The sequence below is a fragment of the Lemur catta genome, chromosome 2, assembly GCF_020740605.2.
Source record: "Lemur catta isolate mLemCat1 chromosome 2, mLemCat1.pri, whole genome shotgun sequence".
Taxonomy (NCBI): domain Eukaryota; kingdom Metazoa; phylum Chordata; class Mammalia; order Primates; family Lemuridae; genus Lemur; species Lemur catta.
The window spans coordinates 117642201-117665434 of NC_059129.1; the positions used below are offsets into that span (position 1 = coordinate 117642201).

At 35.3% G+C, this 23234-nt stretch overlaps 1 protein-coding gene across 1 annotated transcript in view; it reads left to right on the forward strand.

Moving 5' to 3' along the window:
- Nucleotides 1-23234, forward strand: part of LAMA2 (laminin subunit alpha 2) — a 554924-nt gene that overhangs the window by 359176 nt on the left and 172514 nt on the right. The window contains exons 23-29 of the mRNA XM_045544336.1: nucleotides 1655-1891; nucleotides 3142-3285; nucleotides 3941-4120; nucleotides 4230-4418; nucleotides 4502-4635; nucleotides 8705-8822; nucleotides 14090-14224. Of these exons, the coding sequence (XP_045400292.1) occupies nucleotides 1655-1891; nucleotides 3142-3285; nucleotides 3941-4120; nucleotides 4230-4418; nucleotides 4502-4635; nucleotides 8705-8822; nucleotides 14090-14224 (1137 nt within the window). The remainder of the gene's footprint in view (nucleotides 1-1654; nucleotides 1892-3141; nucleotides 3286-3940; nucleotides 4121-4229; nucleotides 4419-4501; nucleotides 4636-8704; nucleotides 8823-14089; nucleotides 14225-23234) is intronic.

Here is a 23234-nt window from a genome sequence, read left to right on the forward strand (position 1 = left end):
CTCTCCGCTGAGGGCACAGCTGGGATTCTTTCTGAACCGCTGGGCTCCTGTGTTAAATAATGAGAAAAAGATATGATGAAGATACTAATGAAGAACCAGAGCCCAGCATGGAAATATCATGGGCCCACCTCTATGGCGTTGTGTGCTCTTTCCAGGGCCCTCGATTAACTAAACCTAACATTCTGCCAGCTGGCCATGGAGAAACGTCTGTAGGTCTAACTACAGGATCACAAAGCAGGGAGAATTTGCATCATAGAGATAGTAGATTGATAATTGGCACAGCTGGCCCCTGAAAATGATTTATTCCAAGATCCTGAGTGATATTTTATAAACCTACTTGATATTTTTATTAAATTGCAAGCAGATATGAGCTCTGTAAATTAATTTCAGAAATCCTTAAAAAGAGAATATAAGACAAAAAGACAATTGGATAAGCAGAAATTTAAAATGACTCCCTTCTCTTTCTTTGGGATGCCATACTGTCTCTCTGGTCTCTTCTCTCTCTCTCTCTCTCTCTCTCTCTCTCTGTCTCTCTCTCTGTCTCTCTCTCATTCTCTCTGTCCTTTTAAAAAATAAAATAAATTCTTTACTTTTGTATCTTAAAAAAAAAGAAATGGAAAATGAGTGAGGATACATAAGAAAATTATTCAAAAGAAGCTAAAATTGCAAAATAAGCATTGGTGGTAATATACATACAATAAAACTTTCACTGTAAAATAGGATGTGTAAAATAGAGAACAAATTTGAGAGGCAAATATAGCAAGAAAGGTAGAGCAAAGGAAAATGATTGCAGAAGACATTAGGATATTATAGATGTGGCAGATAGACAAGAGTGATGAATTATAGGTGGTCCTGAAGAAGAAAATTGATAAATTAGACCAGATGTCAAAATCCAAGACAAATCTGAAGAAGAAACAGCATTGAACCAAAACACAATTATGTTCCCAGACTGAAAGAACTCACCATGTTCCAGTAAATTATGAAAAACGGCTCAAGTTTTTTAAAAATTCTAGCAAAAATTTGAATTACATAAATAGAGAAAATCCTGTATACATCCAGGTTGAAGAAAAAAAGTTACCAGCAAAGCTCAAATACCAAAAAACAATATACTATATATTATTATATTTCTCCTCTAAGTCCCTTCTGGCTCCCCCAAGTCTGGTTTGGTGGTCCTTATGTATTCTTATAGCATTTTGTGCTTACTATATAATTCCTGTTCTATCATGTTATATTTACATATTTACTTGTCTCCCTCTGCTAGGTAGTTCTCTGTAGAACTTTTTAAGTGATACAATTACAAGATGATAAGGTAAATTGACTTTGTCTAAAGTTTAATCTTTGAGACAAAAAGTGTTTGAAGAAAACCAATACCTAAGCCCTGCCTACCACAAAAAGTCAGAGAAAACATATTTTCTTTCTTATGCACACAGCATTATGATTTCTGGACAATCTTATATTTTTATAAACACAGGAAGTAATTTCAATGTTTATGTTCATTGATGTTTCCCAAGCGACTAAACTAGAATAGTACAAAGGATATAATAGATACATGATTAATATGTGTTTAGTGGAAGCATAGAAACATTAGAATTAAAATTTTAAGATATTTCCCATAAAGTTGTATTAATGGTTGCTGTTTTTATCTCCTCCATAGGCTTGTAACTGCAGCTCAGTGGGATCCTTGGATTTACAGTGCAATGTAAATACAGGCCAATGTAACTGTCATCCAAAATTTTCTGGTGCAAAATGTGCAGAGTGCAATCGAGGTCACTGGAACTTCCCTCACTGCAATCCCTGTGACTGCTTCCTGCCAGGGACAGACACTGCGACCTGTGATTCACAGACTAAAAAATGCTCCTGTAGTGATCAGACCGGGCAATGTACTTGCAAGGTATGTGCTGCTGAAATGCAGTAAGAGAAAAAAACCTCACTCAATACTGTTTCCACTGCTCAGATTTCAGTTCATTCTGTGTTCTTTATTCCCGCTTCATTAAGCTAAACAAACAGACAAAATGTCATTGTGAGATCCTGAGTTCTCCTTGATATATGTTCGTTGGCTTACGGATAAGCACTGCTTTTCTACCTAAACCCAACTTTTTTCTAGTTGGTAGAGATGATGCATTTTTGATGGTAAAGGCAAATTATTTTTCTTTATGTATTAGTTTTGCTTCAACAAGAATAATCTGGGAGGGAGGGCTGGGAAGACAGCTCTTTTAAGCATGATCAGAGAAAATCACAGCTAAATAATAAAGCTTATAAAAAAACCATTTCTCCTAAAGTTAATCTGCAATCACCGTACACTGGAAAATATATTTACTGCTGCGGAAATTCAGTAAAATTTCATCACATACAAACACTGTCATTACAAACAGTGACTATGTGCAAATTTTAGCCCTCATTAATATTGTTAAATGGTGTAGAAAAAGAGCCAATTAAAAAGGATAAAAGGGATTTTTCTCCTTACATATTTCTGAGAAATCAATCCCAGGATAAGTGCAGTTAAAACTGTGTCAGAGGTGTTTTTTCAAGATGAAGTCTGTGCAAAGAGGGATAGAGGAAACGGGGGATGAAACCTGGACAGTGCTTGTTAAAGTAGGCTTGAGGGGTTAGGGCAATGGCAGCTTCTACTGTCAAAGGCCACAGCCAAAACAGAGTTCAATGCTGCATTATTACATCTTATAATTGAGATCCCATATTATATTTAATACATGTTATATCTATGTATATACATTACGTTATAATTATATAAATGTACATTTTTAACCTCCTGCCTGATTTTTTACAATTTTAATAACAGCACTGTTTAGGAATCAATATTTTTATTTTGCTTTTGAAATTCTCATGAGTCTTTCATACTGCTTGCAGCAGAATTGTAGGAAATGTGCCGCTTAGATTTAAAAAACAATATACAATACCTTTAGGAATGTACTTATTTATAAAGAAAGCAATTTGGAAAGACCCATGAACAATGAGATTCAACTACATATGCCATTTGAAATATGAGTCTAATACTCAGTGCTCTTTTGTTTTCATTTTTTTTTTTTTTTTTTAAAAAGAGTATGCTCCTATTTTTCGTTCTCAACCTGATTTTCCCCATCTCTTTGCCATGATGAACTCTGAGGGACTCTCATCTTTCTTCAGGTGAATGTGGAAGGCGTCCACTGTGACAGATGCCAGCCTGGCAAATTTGGACTTGATGCCAGGAATCCACTTGGCTGCAGCAGCTGCTATTGCTTTGGCGCTACCACTCAGTGCTCTGAAGCAAAAGGCCTGATCCGGACGTGGGTGAGTAAGGAACCGCTGAGCCGTGTAATGGTATAATGTTAGTTCCTGCTGGTGTCTTTTAGTCAGGCGCTGAGGGGTAGTAGGAAATGGCAAAACATTTAAGTAACCTTTTCCCCTGTGCACATTTAGAAATGGGAAAGGGGCCACGTGCCGTTAGACAGCTGGAGTAAATGTCTTTCTTATTCTTTCTTAAAAATAGTTCACGTATTCTCCAAAAGGAAATAGATGCCAAGTGAAAAAGGGAAGCATTACAAGAGAACCATTACAGTTTGCAATGGGAAGAGTCAGAGCACCAGAGCATGAATGTTGATATGTGCTAACACTGCCATGAAAACCAAACTTTTGCATATTTATTCCAACCAGCCTTAGGAAATCATCAAATTTTAGGGTGGGCGCCTGTCCATTTTTAGTTCTACTTTTATTAGTGTAAAAGACTCCAATTTTCACAGATATTGTGGCTTTCACTATGCAAACTAGTCAAAAAAACTTTATTTCCTGCCTTGCCATCCCACTGTGTGAGTTCTCTTTCTTATGAGAACGCCTCATCAGAATGCTGACAGGGGCTGCAGGTTAGACGTGCAGTCCATAACTTAGTTTTAAAGGAATGTCCAAAAAACTTAAACTCAGCCTCCTGCTGTACTTTGACCCCATGAAGGTGACTCTGAAGCCCGAGCAGACCATTCTACCCCTGGTGGATGAGGCCCTTCAGCACACAACTACGAAAGGCATTGCTTTTCAGCATCCAGAGATTATTGCAAACATGAGTCTAGTGAGACAAGATCTCCATTTGGAACCTTTCTATTGGAAACTTCCAGAACAATTTGAAGGAAAGAAGGTAAGAACAAGAACTTTGAAGTCACGTGAGAACAAGATAAAATATGTTTTTTGGAATCATGCCATTTGGAGATTCATCTAACTCATCAGTCTCCATTTTATTTTGTCAGTTGATGGCCTATGGGGGCAAACTCAAGTACACAATCTATTTTGAGGCTCGGGAAGAGACAGGTTTCTCTACATATAATCCTCAAGTTATCATTCGAGGTGGGACTCCTACTCATGCTAGAATTATCATCAGGCATATGGCGGCTCCTCTAATTGGCCAACTGACCAGGCATGAAATTGAAATGACAGAGGTAATATTATTAGTTGTTGAGTGCAAAGATGCCAATGGTTTTGTATTCAGTTTTGTCAGAGTGGTTTCTTTTCTTGCCAACAGAAAGAATGGAAATATTATGGTGATGATCCTCGAATCAGTAGAACTGTGACCCGTGAAGACTTCTTGGATATATTATATGATATTCATTATATTCTGATCAAGGCTACTTATGGAAACATTATGCGACAAAGCAGGTAAACTCTAACAGAAAATACCCAAGTTAAGTTCTTCTTCTATGGAGAAGTCTATAGGAAAGGTCAGTAAGACATCATATAAGAAAGATTTAGAAGCGGTTGGTTTTTGAGTGTGATGATAGTAGATAAGCCAAGGGTGGCTTCCATGTGACCTGAGAGAAGCTACCACCATTCACCAAAAAAAAAAAAAAAGGAAAATAGCATGAGAAGCAGTTTATGAGGAAAAAAATTGCATTTACTTTAGACATGATGAGTTTAAGATACCAGTCAGAAATTCAGAAAAACACGTATTGTAGGTCATATGCAATTCACTGTTGTGCTGTCATTGGGTTATAAGAGACAATTGTGCTGAGACAATTACTTCCTTTGCCCATCAGAGGAACTAGGCAGGGCCATGTTGGTCCCATCTCCTTCAACCCTGAACATTCTCATGTCTTCACCATACAATATTGTGATTTTCCTATGCATCATGATTTTTCAATACATCATCGGTAATCGTATTAAAAGAAAAAACACAGAAGATCATCAAGAATGAACATGGTATCATGGAACCTAAATGGTGGGAATACTTCAAGGGAGTATCCATGGTTTTTATATGACCCAAAGAGTCCAATTAAAATGAGCCTATTGGGACTGACAATTAGGACCGTACTGGTGACAATCATGATACCAGTTTCAGTGGAGTCCTGGGGCATAAATAATCTCAAATGTTTAAAGGATGAATGAGACACGTGAACCTAGTACTGTGAGTGTAGACTATTGTTTTCCATGAACATAAACGTAAAAGGAAGCAAGGGCACAGTGTACAAAAGTGAAAGGATGATTAATTGTGAGAAAAGTAAGCATGTTTATAGACCATGGGAAAGGGATTATAAGCAAGGAAAATATTAGCAATATAAAAAAAAAGAGAGACTAACGCATGGAGGATCCAGGAGACTTCAACATCGTGAACACACATGGCCTTATCCAATGATATGAAATGAGATATCACACATATGTAGACAAATTTTATACCATGGAGGCAGAGAGTTGAGTTCATACACATAATCTTAATTTCTCTTTCATGTCAGTTTATGTTATGTTCTTTAAGAATATGGAATCAATATATGTTCATAAATAATCTAATTTTATAAATTATTAGACCAGCGTAGGAAAACAAAACAAAAAAATTGTGAAGCCTCTCATTGGGAAACTAATGAATATAAAAATATGATACTTTAAATGTTTATACTATACTGAGCACATAATAGAGCAGAAAGTCCTTTAATGCAGAAGATCCATATTGCTTTTCTCATTGATGTGGAGACTCTTAGTAAAAGAGTAAATCAAGGACCAAAATTCACTTTTAAATCTGTATTCCTTTGGTTTCCTTTTGATATTTCTCACTATAACAGGAGATTGTTTTTGTATGAAATAAAAAAAGCATGTACTTTAAAAATGCTGTCAGCTATATTGTTAATTATTTTAGAATATCAAATCAGGTGTCAGGCAGAAGCCATAGCAGGTTTGTATGTCATAGAAGATACCAGGTAATTTTGTGAGTATGCAAATAGATTATTTTGCAAATTGTTCTGCACTGCAGTAAGAGTCTGGTGGTACACAGAACATCTTGTTAGTGGAATTGATGGAAACAATGTTGTCATACATCTTTCATTGTACCTTCTTTGCCTCTCTCACACTGATTTCACCTGGCTACACTGTGATACTTTGTGGTTGGTTTTTTTTTTTTTTTTTGTCCCCATATGTCTTTTTCTCTGATCACACTATTTCACATACCTCACTAAATGAGATTTTTTAGTTTAAGTGACCTTTTCTTCAAATTTTAGAATAAATAAATATTTCACGTTTCAGCTCAATTAAAAACTACAGTCATTGTTCAGCAATGATAACAATAAATAAGGCAGATCATCAGCACTTGGTTTTGTAAGACAGTAGAATCATGACAAGAGTTAAAAAGGTTTGAATATTCCCCCCAAAAGTAATTGAGACATAACCCTGCGTCTTTTTTATTCTGTTGCAAATTTTAGTCTCAGAAGCAAAGAGTTTAAGAGTTAGCATGTGGTTTGAGATTTGAACTTTCTACATTTTGCCAATGCTGGCATTTTCTTTTCTGTTTTTTTTCCCCCTTTGTCTCCTTTTACCTTATTTGAAGAAAATAATAAGTTTTGTATTTCAGTATTCACTTAAATAGAAGCCAGAATGTGGCCAAATCCCTGATGCAGTCAAAACTGGTGCTCTCTAATCCCCTGAGAAAAAAGATGTAGTGCAGAAATATCTATTGTTGCTGCCCTTCAAGCTTCACTTGATTTGTAAACACTTGCTGGTGTGCTGTATGTATGCATGTGCAAGAGAAGGAAAGATGGCACAAGTCGCTCCTCGGGCTATAAAATACGATGGAGATGCCAGTGGCCAGGACTTATCAACAAACAACAAGTTACCTTCTTACTCCCACAAAGAGTCTCAGACAACATAAAGATGGAGTCTTTCTTACAGGAGGGGAGTGGATTGTTTACAGCTCACCATCTCTGTGTGTACTGTAAGGAGGGGAGAGTGAAACCTGAATTTTAACTGAATGTGTGTTTCATAAAGACTGACTGATTTTCAGAGTGCAGATTACAGTGTTAGTGAAGCCAGAATGTACATTCATAATTCAGTTTCAATAAAACCTACCTATACTTGTTATAAAGTTTATGATTCAAACTCCTTAAGCTGTTGGAGGTGCCTTTTGTTGAAACAAAACTATTCATTGTCTCATTTTAAAGTTTATTTGCAGAACATTTTTGTGTTACCAGTTAGTCAGTCATGAAATAGCCTGAATTTATGGAGTGCACATATTTTTTAATGTATACTTTCAAATTAATGAAAAGGACATCAATATTTTAACTGTGAATAATTTTTTTTCAATTATAAGGACTTTTCCAAGAAGGGTGAATGAAGTTACTTAAAGGATTTATTTAATTAAGTTAACAAATTATTAATTTGAAAGGTTCTTTATCCTCAGAAAGAAATCAATATTATTAGGTTATACTTGATCATTGTTTTCTAAGTGGTTTTCTAAAGTTCTTGAAAGGACATTTGCAGGCTTTAGAGGAAGAAATCAGGAATGGTGGTAAATTAAAAGCAATATCACAAGTGACTACAGGAGATATTGTATGGGAAATGACCTTGGGTTGTCTGTTTGCAAAAATATAAATGTTTCATTAATTGGCCATGTCAACCTGAAGCCACTCATATTTTAAGAAATGGGAAAAAAACTCCTTATAATAACTTCTCAACAGGGTATCAGGCATCCAATTTACTAAACTTCTTATGATTTATGTGAATATTTTACTAATGTATAATCATAACCTTTGAGGAAGCAAAAATGCAGTAATAAGATGTAGCACATAAGCCCCTAGAATTTAGGCAGCTTTAAAACAATATGTTAATTAGCTTGATTTAATTGTTCTACAATGTATCCACATATCAAAACATTACATTATTGTTTCGATAAATACATTTGATCCTTGAACAACACTGGGGTTAGGTTGTTCAAAAATCCATGTATAACTTTTGACTCCTCAAAAACTTAACTACTAATAGTCTACTATCGTTTGGAAGCCTTACTGTTAACATGAACAGTTGACCAATGCATGGTTTATATATGTGTTATACATTGTATTTGTACAATAAAATAAGTTAGAGAAAAGAAAATGTGATTAAGAAAATCATACAGAGGAGAAAATATATTTACTATTCATTAAGTGGAAGTGGATCATCATAAAGGTCTTCATTCTCATAGTCTTCATATTGAGTAGTGAGGAGGAGGAAGAAGAGGAGGGGTTGGTCTTGCTGTCTCAGGGGTGGCAGAGGTGGAAAAAAATCCATATAAAAGTGGATCCGTGCAGCTCAAACCCATCTTGTTCAAGGGCCAACTATATATACAATTAGTTGTCAATTAAAGACAAAAGAAAGACTAGAACTTGTTTGACATTGAAGAAAACCTGAGAAGATTCTTCTTGTAGGATTGTTTACTAGATGACCATAACTGACTGGTGTGGCAATCTAAGTATATGCTTGTTGTCTTCAGGATTTCTGAAATCTCCATGGAGGTAGCTGAACAAGGACGTGTGACAGCAGTAACTCCTGCAGCTCACTTGATTGAAAAATGTGACTGTCCCCCAGGCTATTCTGGCTTGTCCTGTGAGGTAAGCTAGCTCCTACTAACCTGCTTAACCTCAACTCACTTCAGGAGCCAAATGGAAATACTCCCAGCACTAGGGTTTTGAAGTTGTAAAATTCTCTGATTCAGCACTATTATTTTACTGTAAAAGATATTTATTAAGTAGTCAAGGTTGACCTGTAGATATCTTGAAGAGAAAGTTATTACAGCTGTGTTTTTTCTACATCTATTTAAAATAATGCTGTTCACTTAGGAACAAAAATATTAGTAGGGTAGCAAATTATTTTAATGCAGTCCACCTTCCATTCCAAATTTTAAATGTGAAATACCCTTTTTATTATGATTGATAGGCTTTTCAAATAGTACATTCTAAAACATGCTTTCCCATTAGTTTTAGTCATTTTCCATCATTATATGAAAATATAAATTAGCACACATAAAGCAAATGATAAATGAATAAAATCAAAAAAACTTATGAATATGTACAAACTACCATCTGTATTGGTGGCTTCGCCTTTGTACCATGACTTTCACTTAAGCTTCTATTTACAGACAGTAATTACAGTAATATCTTAGTGGAGAGATTATGGAAATAAAGGCCTATCTCTCATAATAAGGTACCTGAGGTGTTCTCCACAACCCATTGCCTCTAATCCATTATACATCTTATTTATAATTCATCTTGATTCTAAAGTGTAATTACCCAGGCATAAAATCTAATCATCAAAGCAAGAGCTAAGGACAGTTCTGAAATAATACATCCCATTCCAGTAACATATGCTTTGGGTCATGAATATACAAAGCAATTCCTTTACAATATTTTTACCAAATGTGTGGTATTCTAGAGACATCTGCATCTATAGGCTATTCATTTCATGTTTTTATCCACAATGTGGTTGCAAGTAAACAAGATTAAATATTAGTTACTTATAAAAAGATAGCCGGTTGTAAAGACGCTTAGCCTTTGCCTATTACCTATAGTGTTATGACACTGCAGCCTTGTTCATTAAAAATGTTAGTTTTAGAAATGTCTAATAATTTCAATTTATGATTTGAAGTAGAGACCAGATTACCTTTAGGAGTCAAATAAAGGACACTATTTTCTTACCAGGTTTGTTGGTGTTAGAGCCACTGAATTTATTATACTTTACTTAAACTGCTCATTGGGTTAGATTAGGTTTAGGTTATTGCCTAAACTGACCAAAACTGAATTTAGTTTGTATGCAGATACTATTCTTACTTTTATGACTTTCTTTTTTAAAAATGTAAAATATTTAGCATTGAATATGTGGCTGTCTGCAATAATATCATGAAAATCAGAAATTCATCCATGATCTTTGGGTCATGTTTTGATCATTTCAGCTCTTTCCCTCCCCGCCCCCCCCTTATTTTAATAGGACTCTGGCTCACAGCTGAAAGGCTGATGTCTATTGGGTCACCACTCAGAGGCTGTCCCTTATAGTTATTAAAATTGATTTTTTAAAATCCCCAAACAGTGCATACCTATTATCAACTTATAAAACCCAAAAGGCAAAATGTGGAAATAGACTGGTATACTTACATGTGCATTTCTCTATCCTGTATCATTTCTGTTGCACATGGGAGACCCAAAGACTCTGTTTTCATTTACATACAAATATTGAGGGCCACAGTGTGGGTAAGTGGCATATGTTACAATTTGGTTTCCTAAAAGAACTTAAAACAATCATGGTTTCCTTTATTTTTAGTTTTTCCTAAGCAATTACATTTAAAAAATTATTTGGGATAGAGATACCTATGTCAATATATTGTGTGTCAAACATTAAACATATATTATCTCATTTAATCCTCACAACTACCTTATAAAATATCAAAAGTGTTTATCTCCTCTGCAATCTCAAGTACATTTCCTAATATACTTAAACAAACATTATCGAATATGATTTATGATCCTCATTTTATAGATGAGAAAATTGAGGCCCATGATCACAGCTAAGCAGCAGTTTGAACCCCAATAAGTTTGTTACCAAAACATAGATAAACTTACACTTAACTATTATGTTATACAGTCACACAAGGATATGTTCTAAGAAACATGTTGTTAGGAAATGTCATTGTTATGTGACAATCATAGAGTGCACTTACACAAACCTAGACGGTATAGCCTACTGCACACCTAGAATATGTGGTATAGCCTATTGCTCCTAGGCTAAAAACCTGTACAGAATGTGACTGTACAGAATACTGTACACAATTGTAACATGATGGTATTTGTGTATCTACACATATCTTAATATAGAAAAGGCACAGTAAAAATATAGTATTATAATCTTATGAGACCACCATCAATACGTGGCCTGTCATTGACTAAAACATCACTATGCGGTGCATGACTGTACAATATTCTTATGTTCCAGGTGAGGAAACTAAGACCCACAGTATTCAAAACCTGCACAAAATCATATGTAGTATGTGATACCAGCACAAGTATCTATTTTTATTGTTAAACTCTGAGGAAAAAAGGGAATGATTTATGTGACCCTGAGCCTGGGGCATGTTAACTCTCTAATCACTTTCATTCCCTTCTCTCTACTCTCCCACATTTTTGTGTGAATTTGAATCCAACCTTTTGATGAGACACCATATAATGAAAATAAATTAAAGGTAGAAGAATATTGAGCTCTGAACAATTTCAGCACGTGAGAAGAGAACTTTGAGAAAGTTTGAGTTAGAGAAAAAAGGGATAAGATGAGCTGAGGAAAGTGTTTTGCTTTTATTTATTTGCTTTTCTTTAATTCTCCATTGTGTTCCAGAAAGGACTTTAGATAGTACTCAAAAAATAGCTCTTTTGTTCCCAACTCAAACCTAATCATTTTCATGAATTTTTCCCCAGTCCACCAAGAAGAAAAATAATCCAACACTGAAGAACACCCTAAAAAAATTTAAAATATAAAGAATAAATAGAAAAGGATCCAGGAAAGAAAAGGATTAAAGAGGAATAAATAGGTTCCATTCTGTTTTTTAAAAAATGTGTTTTAAGTTTCTAATTTTTGCATTATATAATAGTCTTTTTTTTTGCTAACTCTGAGAAATTTAATTCATCAGGGTACAAAATTAATCTAAGCTAATCTAAATTAATTTAAAACTTTAGAATTTAAAGAAACCTTAGAACTTATCTGAGTTACTGTACCTGCTCATTTGCAGGATGAGGAAACTATGTCTCAAAGTAACTTGTCCACATCTCTCAGACAAAACTAATGTGTAAAATCAAAGCTTCCATATTCATTCATGTCATAGAACCAAGGAGTCTATGTGCCTTTTACAAGCACACATTCTCAGCAAAGAATGTAGAGCATGCCAGTGGTTCTGGATCCTAACTGCTTAGTAGACCTTCTTAGGAGTTTTAAAACAAACCCAGGCCCCAACTCTTCCCCAATTAAATTGGCCCCAGATGATGACAAGACCCACGGAGAAATGCCTAGAAAGTTCTACACAGAGCACAACTTGGAGCCCAGGCCATAGACTCCCACCATGGGTGCTTTTCTACTGCATCAGGCTGCCTGTCCAGGAAAGAGCCGCAGAAATAGGAAACATTTGTTGTGCATTACAGTAGATTTCACCTCAGTGCTCACCTTCACATTTCAGTGTTTGACACTGAACTGCATATGACTCCTCGGTGAAGAATATTGCTTCTTAACTTTATTTTTCTTCTGAGACTTGCTGTAAACTTCTGTTTGGGGTATAAAGTGAAGCTAGGAACTTTCTCTCAATTTGCATGATTTTTACGCACACCTACATACACACACACATACACACACCAAGCAAATATACCAATAAGATAACAATAATTATATAGGTATCCAAGGATGAAATCCATGTAAAGAAAATCCAATTTTATTCAGCAGTCAGCATGATAAAGAATTAGAACAACCCACACTGTGAGCCACTTTTAAATACAACTTGAATTGTTTCTTCAGTTACGCTTAAATGAATTCCTTAACTATAATTTCCAGACCTTATTCAGTAATAATGGCAACAATGAGCCTTGATTTTAAATAATATGAACAAACTTTATTAAAATATATGATTATGTCCACCATAAGACAAAGGAGACTAAAAATATTTTGAATACTAGTCTCGGTTTTCTTTATCAGCTTGCTCAAAGCTGGGACATTATTAAATCTCATTAGAATTTCTTATAGGCTGTGATAAAAACAGAGAGTCTCTTAATTAAGTGCTTAATTGAGGTACTTTCACATTATCCAAATCAAAATAAACAAGGAGAGTACTGACTTTTGATGTTTTTCTCTACCTAAGGAACTTCTTCATATACTCCACTCTGGAATACCTAGACTAGAACCAAAAGGACACAGAGGCCCAAGGAAGTTCTTAGCCCAACATTTTTTTCTTTCTTTTTCAGCAATCACTTTTCTTTCATCAATGGAAGCAAGATGTTTAAGTAAAAAAAATCTTTACCAAGGGAGTAAAACAATCTCTTTATAATCTTCAGTGGGATCTAAGAAACTGACTGCTACCTTTTTTAAATCAAACAACATCTGCAGCTTTGCAGGCCAAGAGTGCTAAGCTTGGAATGCAAGACTGTTCTCATCCCCTCTCCAGAGCTGTGGCCTTCCTTCCAGAAAGCTAGAAACTTTTGTTGATACATTTACATGATAAACTTGAATGAAGATGGAAGTCTGGGTTTTGCATATGTCAGCTTCACTAGCATTTTTGTTCATTTTTAAGTTTTTATTACAAAATGAAAAAAAAAATAGATCAGAGAAAGATAAATTTTATTGGTGGCCTAATAGTCCCAAGACATGTAGAGCTTTTATTATTTTGAATTTCTTACTTTATAGCCTTTATATTGGTATAAATAATGCATCCATGACACTTTTTTATTTTTTTTGCTGAGTTTCATTGGACATTTGTTAATTATCCATCAAGCACAGTAGCAGATTTTAGTTTGTTAAGGATATTTGAATTCTCTCTTTAGCCCATATGACAATGTTATTTAAAAACAAACCTCTTTCTCAGGAAAAAGAATATCTTAAGCTTTTGCAGGCTGAGTTGTATATGAAAATGAAAGCTTTCCTTGGCTAAAGTCTGATAACACATGGATGCTGCCTGCCCACCTTAGGGACCAGGCAGAAATGCACATTAGGTATCAAAGTTGTCACTTGTGTTTGTAAGTGGTGTTGCCCCTAACCCAGATGGGGTAAAGAAGTCTGTTTTTCTAAACACTGAAGAACCAAATGTTGCTAATGCAAGATTTCTAACTTAGTTGTCCTAATTGGCCTCCTTTTCTTTCAGACATGCTTGCCAGGATTTTATCGACTGAGTTCCCAGCCAGGTGGCCGCACCCGTGGACCAACCCTGGGCACCTGTGTCCCATGTCAGTGCCATGGACACAGCAGTCTGTGTGACCCTGAAACATCCATATGCCAGGTAGTCCCCTGAGCCTGTCTTCAGTAAGGTCCATGTGCTCATTTCTCCTTACACACACTCGGATAGATACTGCATGCAGAAGCCAGCTAAACTAACTTCAGGGAACATAACTCTGTGTGTGTGTGAAATAAAATATGCCGGGGGGGGGGGGGGGGGGGGGGAAGGCATTCACCACAGTCTATATTTTAAAAAGTAACAAAAAAATGATAACTGGGAAAACTACTCCTTGTGTCAAGAAATAAAATATTAACAGCATCTTAGAAGAGCATCAGAGGATACAGCTATGTGAAAATTACATGAAGTATTTTTTCTGATTACAAACAAAGATAAGCTTTTTATAAGAAATTTGAAAATTAGAAAAGAATTAAGAAAAATAATGAAGAAAGATATAAAAGTCAGCCAATATTCAGCATTAGATAAAAGTTTATTATTTTAGGTATTTCCTACCAATTTTATTCATGTGTTTACAAATAAGACTTATATTTAATATAATACCATAGTGCTCTTTTATGTTCTGCTTTTTAAATTTACCTATCATGAGGGTATTATGTTGCTAGATACTCTTTAAAATCTTTACAGTTTTTGAGTAGATGTCCCATAATTTATCTATTTCCCTTAGAATTGAGGTTGCTGTTATTTTTTTATGTTCCTGCTGACACCCTGCATTCTCTACCACTGCTGTCTGCCTTGGAACAATCAGGGCTATCATGTATTTTACCCTTTTTATTTCAGTCACAATAAGAAATTCAGGTTGCCCCTGTCACCACCTGTCCCTCAAACTGTAACCCACACAGCTCTGGGCATCTTTGCTGAGCCGATCTCCCTCCTCTCCTCATCTGAAACCCTTCTGCTGTGCCTTGGGAACTCCCAGTCCAGCTTCAGCAAAACCCCCCAGAGAATCCCCCTCTTCCATTCATGTTCTCTTCACCTTGCTCTTACCGAAACCCTGGCTCTCCCTTGCCTGCTGCCACCTTATAGCCCTCTCCAGTGGCAGCCACTGCTTTCACTGTCTCCATTCTCCTGAGCCTGAAGGTAGGGGGTGTCCCTGCCCCACCCTGCCAGTTTCATGTCATCCTCACGTTCTCCTCCGTGACACCCGGCTTCGCCCACTACACCTGCTCGTTGAAGTCACCTACCAACCCTCAGATCGCCCACCCCATTCCTTGCAGAGTTTTCCTCCTTGGTATCATTGCTGCTGCCTCTAGCACTGCTCCTATCATAATGATTTTAATGTCCACAAAGTTAACTCTTCCATGCCTTTAACTCTCAGTTTCTTGTGCCTCTGAGGTCTCTCAGTGTCCCGTTCTTTGGCCACCCTCTCTTTTCTCTCCAGTTCACATCTTAATACTTCAAATTCAACATCTATGGTCTCACCATTCATGCTCTCACCATTCATGCTCTCTCACACTTTTTCTTGTTCTTGTTTTTCTTGCACACACCCTTATTTTCTCAACCAGCTTAATATACATGACCCTTCGTTAGTATCACTGCTTTGCAAGGCTCGTTTTCCCTGCCACTCCCTTACTTCATTTTACTCAGCTAACTCCAGCACTGTGTAAATCCTCCTATCTCCTCCACACCTGCGCCCTCTAAGCTGCACGTGGCTGTAGAAAAAGAGGCACTTGTGCCATCATCTAGTGTCACCTTGAATTCGTGATCACTCTCTTCAAATGGATCCTTTGTGCTGCTCTGGATAGTGCCACCTTTCCTCCCCCACGTTCCTGAATGACTATTTCATACCTTCCCCTCTCTGCTCAACCCCAAACCTCTCCTCCCACCCCTTCTCATCCTCACTGTCAGTTGATGGTGTTGCTTCTTACCTCACTGAGAAGTTACAAGCAATCAAAAGAGAAGTACACGAGCTCCCACTGCCACATGCAACCACCTTGCTGTATATGTGCCCAATTATTCTGACTCTTTTCCATTGCTTGGGATAAGCCATTCTTGTTTCTAGAAAAGATCACGCCTTCCACATATGCTCTGGATCCCACCGCTCTCCCACTCAAGGACATTACTCTGGCTGGTCTTTCCTCCCTCCTACATTATCACTTTTTGTTTCTTCTTCTATCTTAAAAACAAAACAAAAACAAACTTCACCTGCCTTGTAGCTACTACTTCATTCTTCTCCTTCTATACAGTGAAGGGTTGTCTATACTCTGTCTACAATTTCTCTCCATCCGTTCTCCCTGGAACTAATAAAATAGGCTGTTGCCTCCACCACTGTATTGGAACCAATGCTGATACTAGGCAACTAGTGTTCATCTTATTAGATCTATCAGCAGTGTTTGCCACTGTGAATCACTGCTTTCTTCTTGAAAGCCTTTGTTCAGTTTGCTTCCCAGGTCATGAAATTCTGGGAATTTTCAAACTCAGTGGCAGCTCTGTCTCAGACTATTTTGCTGTTTCTTCCTTATTATCCTGAAATCTACATAGTGGTATTTCTGGGACTCAATCTTTGGAGTGATTTGCATCGCTAACTACACTCATTCTGATGGAAATCTTACCCAGCACATGGCTTTCAATACCTGTACTGGGATCCCATAGTACTTACCCTTATTTTTATGATTTCATTTTAGATCCACTTTTTAATCTTTCTGGAATTTATTGTGGTATGGGGAGGTAATCTTTCTTCACATATAAATTATGGTAAAGAAACATTATTGATTAACATTTCCTTTTCCCCTTGATACATCCTGGTATCTGAATATATGCAAATTTATTTTATCCATATTAAGATATGTTTAAGGATCATCCATTTTGTTCTACTTACCTTTTAGTGCTTGTTACAATGTTTTGCTTACCTTTATTTTATTGTAAGTTATAATATCTGGTACATCAAGACCCTTTATTACTCTTCTTTTTAAAATTTTCTTATCTAGATGTTCTTACATATTTTTCCAGCTGACATATTTTTCACTATTTCAATCCCTTTCCCAAAAAATGTTACTGGAATTTTAATTGGAATTAAGCCTATTTGTAAAGAATTGCTATATTTACACTACTTAGTTATTTTCCCTCAACCCAGGAATATGATAGTCTTCTCTATTCAAACATTTTATGTCTTACAGTAAACTTTTAACTATCTATCTGGAGCATATATTTCTCGTATTAAAATTATTTCTAGTATTTTACATTTTCATTTCAATAGTAAACATGACATTTTTGCTTCAACATAGTTTATTCACAAACTGGTCATTATTGGTAAACATTAACAAAATAGATGTTTTGTACATGTATTTGATATCCAGTTACTTTTGTTTTGATTCTAGAAGTTTTTCAATTGAGTCAGTTATTTTTTATGTTTACAATAATATTATTTACAAATAATTATAATTATTTTTTTACTTGCCAGAAAATATGTTATAATAGTTTCATATTTTTACACTGATTAAGTCTTCTAAAAAAATGTTAAACAGAAGAGTGATCAGCTTCCTATTTCTTCCTGATTTTAATATGAATGTCTCAAGTTTTTCTCCATAAGGCATGATGCTGGTGGTTAGTGTAAGAAAAATATTTCTTGTCATGTTAAGAAAACTTTTTTCCATCTCTGGCTTCTTAAAGGTATCTTCTTTCAATAAGGGTAGGATATTGAAATTTATCACATGTTCATTTTAGACGGTAGAGTGAGGATTCAGATGTACTTAAGAGGTGATCATATATACTTTTTCACCTTAGCAGAATGATAAATGTTTATGGACTAAATGCATAATTAATATTAACCATCCTTGAATTCCTAAAATAGTTACTATTTGGTTTTGGTGTAGTATTCTTTCATCATTGGCTTGCTTATAAAATTCAGGTAATTTGTGGGGAGCAAGTTAATTTATGCATTCAGAATTAAATACATTTTTCTTTCTTATGCAATCTTCACTAGTATTTTTTAGCAGGGCTATGTTTGTGTTTTATGATTAACTTAGAAGCATTCATAAAGGATGTAATTTAATTTCATTTTTTTAGGATAAAACTTATTATCTTTATACTGTCCTCTTTTGACCAATTTTGTTCCTTAACAACCCTAAATGCTGGCCAGCCAGAGTGGTGGTTTGTTCCTGTAATTCCAGCTTTTCAGGAGACTGAGGTGGGAGGATCCCTTGAGCCCAGAAGTTCAGGACCAGCCTGGGCAATATAGAGGGACTCCATCTCAAAAAAAAAAAGTAGTAGTAAGTTCAGGTCTATTTTCTGAGAAATCCCTAGATAAAGTAAAAAATAAATAAAGACTTCCATCAAATAAACACAGTATAAATTGTTATGCTCTGAATTTTTATATTTTCTTTTAGAGAACCTACAATTTTTTGAATTTAGGCAACTTTGTTCAAACTGGAAACAGCCTCATGAGGCAAATAGAAAATAGCTGCTATTACTCCCATGCTGTAACTGAAGAAACCAAAGCATACTGATTTCTCTTTTATTTTATGTGGATAATGGCATAGTGGTACTTTGGTATAATGGCAAGCACAAACTCTACAGTCACACTGCCTTTATTCAAATTCTGTCTTCACCCTTTACCAGCTGTGTGAACCTAGACAACTTTTTTAACCTTAGTGGGGTCTTAGTTTCTTCATTTATAAAATGAAAATAATAATAGTACCTACTGATAGAGTTTTTGTAAGGATTCAATGAAATACTCCGTAAAAGGCTTGAATACTAATTAGTACATGGTAAGATCCATAAAAGCAATTGCGATGATGATCATCATGAAGATGGTAATTACCAAATATGTTATCTACCATTTATAGTCTAAAAACCAATCAGTTGATAATTAATCAAAAACTGTAAAAAAGCATTTTCATGTCTAGCACTATGCTAGATTATCTTACTGTTTTAGTCCATTCAGGCTGCTATAACAAAATATTATAAACTAGATAGTTTATAAACAACAGAAGTTTACTTCTCACAGTTTGTAGGTCTGGGAAGTCCTTGATCAAGGCTCCTGCAAATTCGGTGTCTGGTGAAGGCCCATTTCATGGTCATAGATGATACCTTCTTTCTGTGGCCTCCCGTGTTGGAAGGAGCTACATAGCTCTCTGGGATCTCTTTTCTAAGGGCCCTAATCCCACTGATGAGGGCTTCACCCTCATGACCTAATCACCTCCAAAAGACCCCACCCCTAATAGTATCACATGGGGGACAGTATTTTGATATAGGAATTTTTGGAGGACACAAATGTTCAGATCATAGCAAGCCCTAACCCTGATGTGGTAATGTTTGGAGATAGGGCCCTCACTTATCTTTTTTTTTCTTTTTCTTTATACATTTCTTTAAAAATATGGAGTAGAGAGGAAATATAACTATAGGAAATGTTATAGGCTAAATATTTCAAAGAAACCCAGATCACTTTGTAACTGTGTTCTTCATAATACCTAATGACATTTCCAAGAGAGTTGTGCCTTGATCCTAGGCATTAATAAATCCTACACATAGCCATGTTATTATCAATAGCTCAGTCACTGTTGCCCCTTAAAGAAATTTTTTTTCAAAATGGAACAGTAAAACCTGTGTGATGTTGAACCTCAAGCAGGGGAGTAAGGGAGGTAAACAAACTAATACTAATTAGTATACACATACACAGTCAGACAGATAGGTGATATTCCCATTTAATCATCACTATACCCATGGTCAGAATTATTTCTCCTATTTTGTATCTGGGAATATTGAAGTCTCAGCTAGCTCAAAGAGCTTTTTAAATATTAAATCGTTTGTGAAAATTGACTCTATCATAATTCTTATTTTTAAAATAAAAGAATAAAAAACAAATGTCTATCATTGATCTGCTCTGTTGCCTGAAACATTACCAGTTATCCATGGGTAAGCAATTAGCCCTACCTGCAGTAAATAGACAGATTTACTGTGAATCTACAGATTTACTAGAATCTGCTGTGTTTAAGATGTGTCATAAACCTTGTTTAATCTAACAACCTTGACAAAATAGGAATTATTAGCATCTTATTACAACTCTGAAATTAATGCTAAGAAAATTTAAGCAACCTATAGTGCCTTGGCCAAAATACCAAAAGCAGGTTTCAAATCCTCTACAAAATGCTTTCTCCAGATTGTGAGAGAATATACACACTCTCAGCTGATTAAATGAGTTTGACTCTGAAAGCTGAAGTGAATTATAACCTAGAGTCCTAATACAATCTGCAATAGTGATTAAGGGCCATGTCTGAAAAATATTTCAGAAATCATGAGAATATGATATTTGTCACAGGATAGAAAACAGTGAAATGTTTTTTCCAGGTTTATAAAGGAAAATAAAATGTAGGAAACAGACTGATTTTGATCTCCAATGAAACTCAAGGGTTGCTTACTTAACCAATATTTCTGTCAACTGTAGAAAAATTAAACAGTGCTCATTAGGGATTAGATAGGTTCACACAAAATAACACGTATCACACTAAGTGCTCGGATTACTATATACATAATATATAAGACCCTAGTTTCCTGAATCACAGTACAATATCAGATTTATCAGACAGTATGATACATCATATCTCAAACTGAGCAAAAATAATAACAGCTACCCCATGTCCAGCCTTATATATGTGCCAGGACCAGGACTGTACATAGATTTTCTCATTTATTCTTGCAATAAATTTATAAAGTAGACAGGATTAATTCTTCTTTTACAGTTGGTGAACTGAGGCTGAGAGAAATAATAGTTTAAGTCATAAAACAGTAAAGGTCATACCTATGATTCAAACCCTGGTTTGTTTAAATAGGCATTTGATGGAATGGTTCATGCTATCCTCACAAGTGAGGCTGAAAATATGGGCTGGATGTTAACCAGCTGGTAGGTTGATGGGAGTATAAGTTACTAAAAAATGTGACCCACAATGAGCACTAAAGATGTTTCCAATTATGAGGCATACACTTGGTATTTGACCCTGTTGTGCTCAAAATATCTGTCAATGATTTGGATGAGACCTATCAAATATTCAGATGACATAAAACAGGAAGTGTTGCCTAATGTGTTGGATGGTGGGAAAAGATTGCAACAGTTAGAACTATGAGTTACGATTAACAAGATGAAATTAGTAGAAAAGATTTGAACTTATGTAGGCTTACTTGTCCATTCATTCTTGTGGCATGAATTATCATTGCCGATATGCTGGCCTAATGGTAGGTGCTGGGAATGTTAAGATGTGGACTGCATGGACCTTGTCCTCTACAAGCTTATTTTCTAGTGTTTAGAAAAGAAACACTAGTTAGGAAAAGAACAGAGGAAATGACATATATTAGCAATTCATGTGAAACAGCAGTTTTACTTGATTGCAGATTCACTAGGTGCCAAGACATGGTATTATACTATATGTGCAAGATTCAAATCAAGGAAGAAAGTACATTTGATGTATTTGCAAATCACAGCTAGAGACTTACAATCTACTATATTTTGGAAGTAATTCTTAGTAACTAGGATTGTTAAATATTTAGCTTGGAAAAAAAAAGATTTAGGAAGTAATAGTATTCTTAGATATTTGAGAACCCTCCCTGGGAAAAGGGAATTAGACATAATCTGCATAGCTTCAGAAGGCAGAACTTGGATTATTGACTGAAAATTAGAATGAAACAAATCTTCATTCAGCATAAGGAAAAACTTTGTAGCTTATAGTTATGGAAGATGAAAAGGGCTGCCTTGTAAGAATTTATGCATTTAACGATATCTCAAGGAAAGAATAGAAGGCATCCTTGTATGGGAGGAAGGTTTGGCTAAGTAACTTCTCACCTTAGGTCTTAGATACTATAATATTAATGTTATATTCATTTGACTTAGCAGAAGGAATATATACCACCAGCTTTCCAATGAGCAAAAAAAAAAAAAACCTTATGAATCTCATATATTCTAATCTATTATTGAAAAGATATTAGCACATATCACTCTTGATAATATAATTAAACTTCTCATTAGTCATCCAGAATATAGAAATTTTCCCTAAAGTCTAATTTCTATACCAGAGAAAATATTATGTACACTATCTCAAAGCAGACAGGAAAGTCATATGAGCTATGTCAAAAAGTTTCAAAAATAGACTCGTGATTTATGTGTTGTGTTTGCAGACCTAACCGGGACATGTGTGATTCAATTAACCAAGTTTAGTATGTCAGCAACTCTATGAAATATTTGCTTGCTCTGTGAAAAAATTATATAAAGTTGCAGGTATAAGAGAGACAAAACCATATTTTTAAATCTCTATATTTTTAGTAATGATCATTCTCTTTAAGTATTTTGATTCAGTTATTAATGTTACATGTAGATTACATAAAATAATTCATTATGCAATGATTTTATTACAGAAGCAAAAATGCTACAAATTATGTTGAGGATTTCATGTATTGTTGGCACATGTTCATTTCTATAACTATAAAATATGTGCTTAAAACATTCCCCAGTTAACACTTATTCTTCAGTATGACACCTTGCTGAATGATTTGAGACTTGAATTCATAGATAATTATTTTATCTTGGAGCCATTATCTCTTACAATGCTACTGTTAAATATGGGATGGCTATTTTATTGCTAAAAAATGATGGTTCTTTTGGATGGTTGAATAAGGGAGAATTATGGTACTTAAATCAATACCAAAATATGACAAATCATTTTCCCTTGCTAACCACTTTTCTGTAATTAGACTTGAAACTGGGCCTTCTTCATCTTAAAAAGCCTGACCCATTTTATCTATACTGCCAAGAACATGCATTCATTCAGTCATTCATTCAAAACAGTCATTGAAGGCCTACCATGTTTCATACACTGTGTAGAGCTAAAAGGAGCATCTAAACCAGATTTAGGGAATCAGAGAAAGTGACATTTAAAATAAGAGCTGAAATGAATAAGTGCTAGCCAGATAAGAGGAGGACAAAAACATTCTAGAACAAAGGGTTTGCACCCAGAAGTGAGAAAAAGCATCCACATAATCTGAGAATTTCGAATGGTCCCGTATGGCTACCGTATTACATGCAAACGGAACAGTGGCTAGAGGTACACCTGGAGGGGTAAGGAGGGGCCAATTA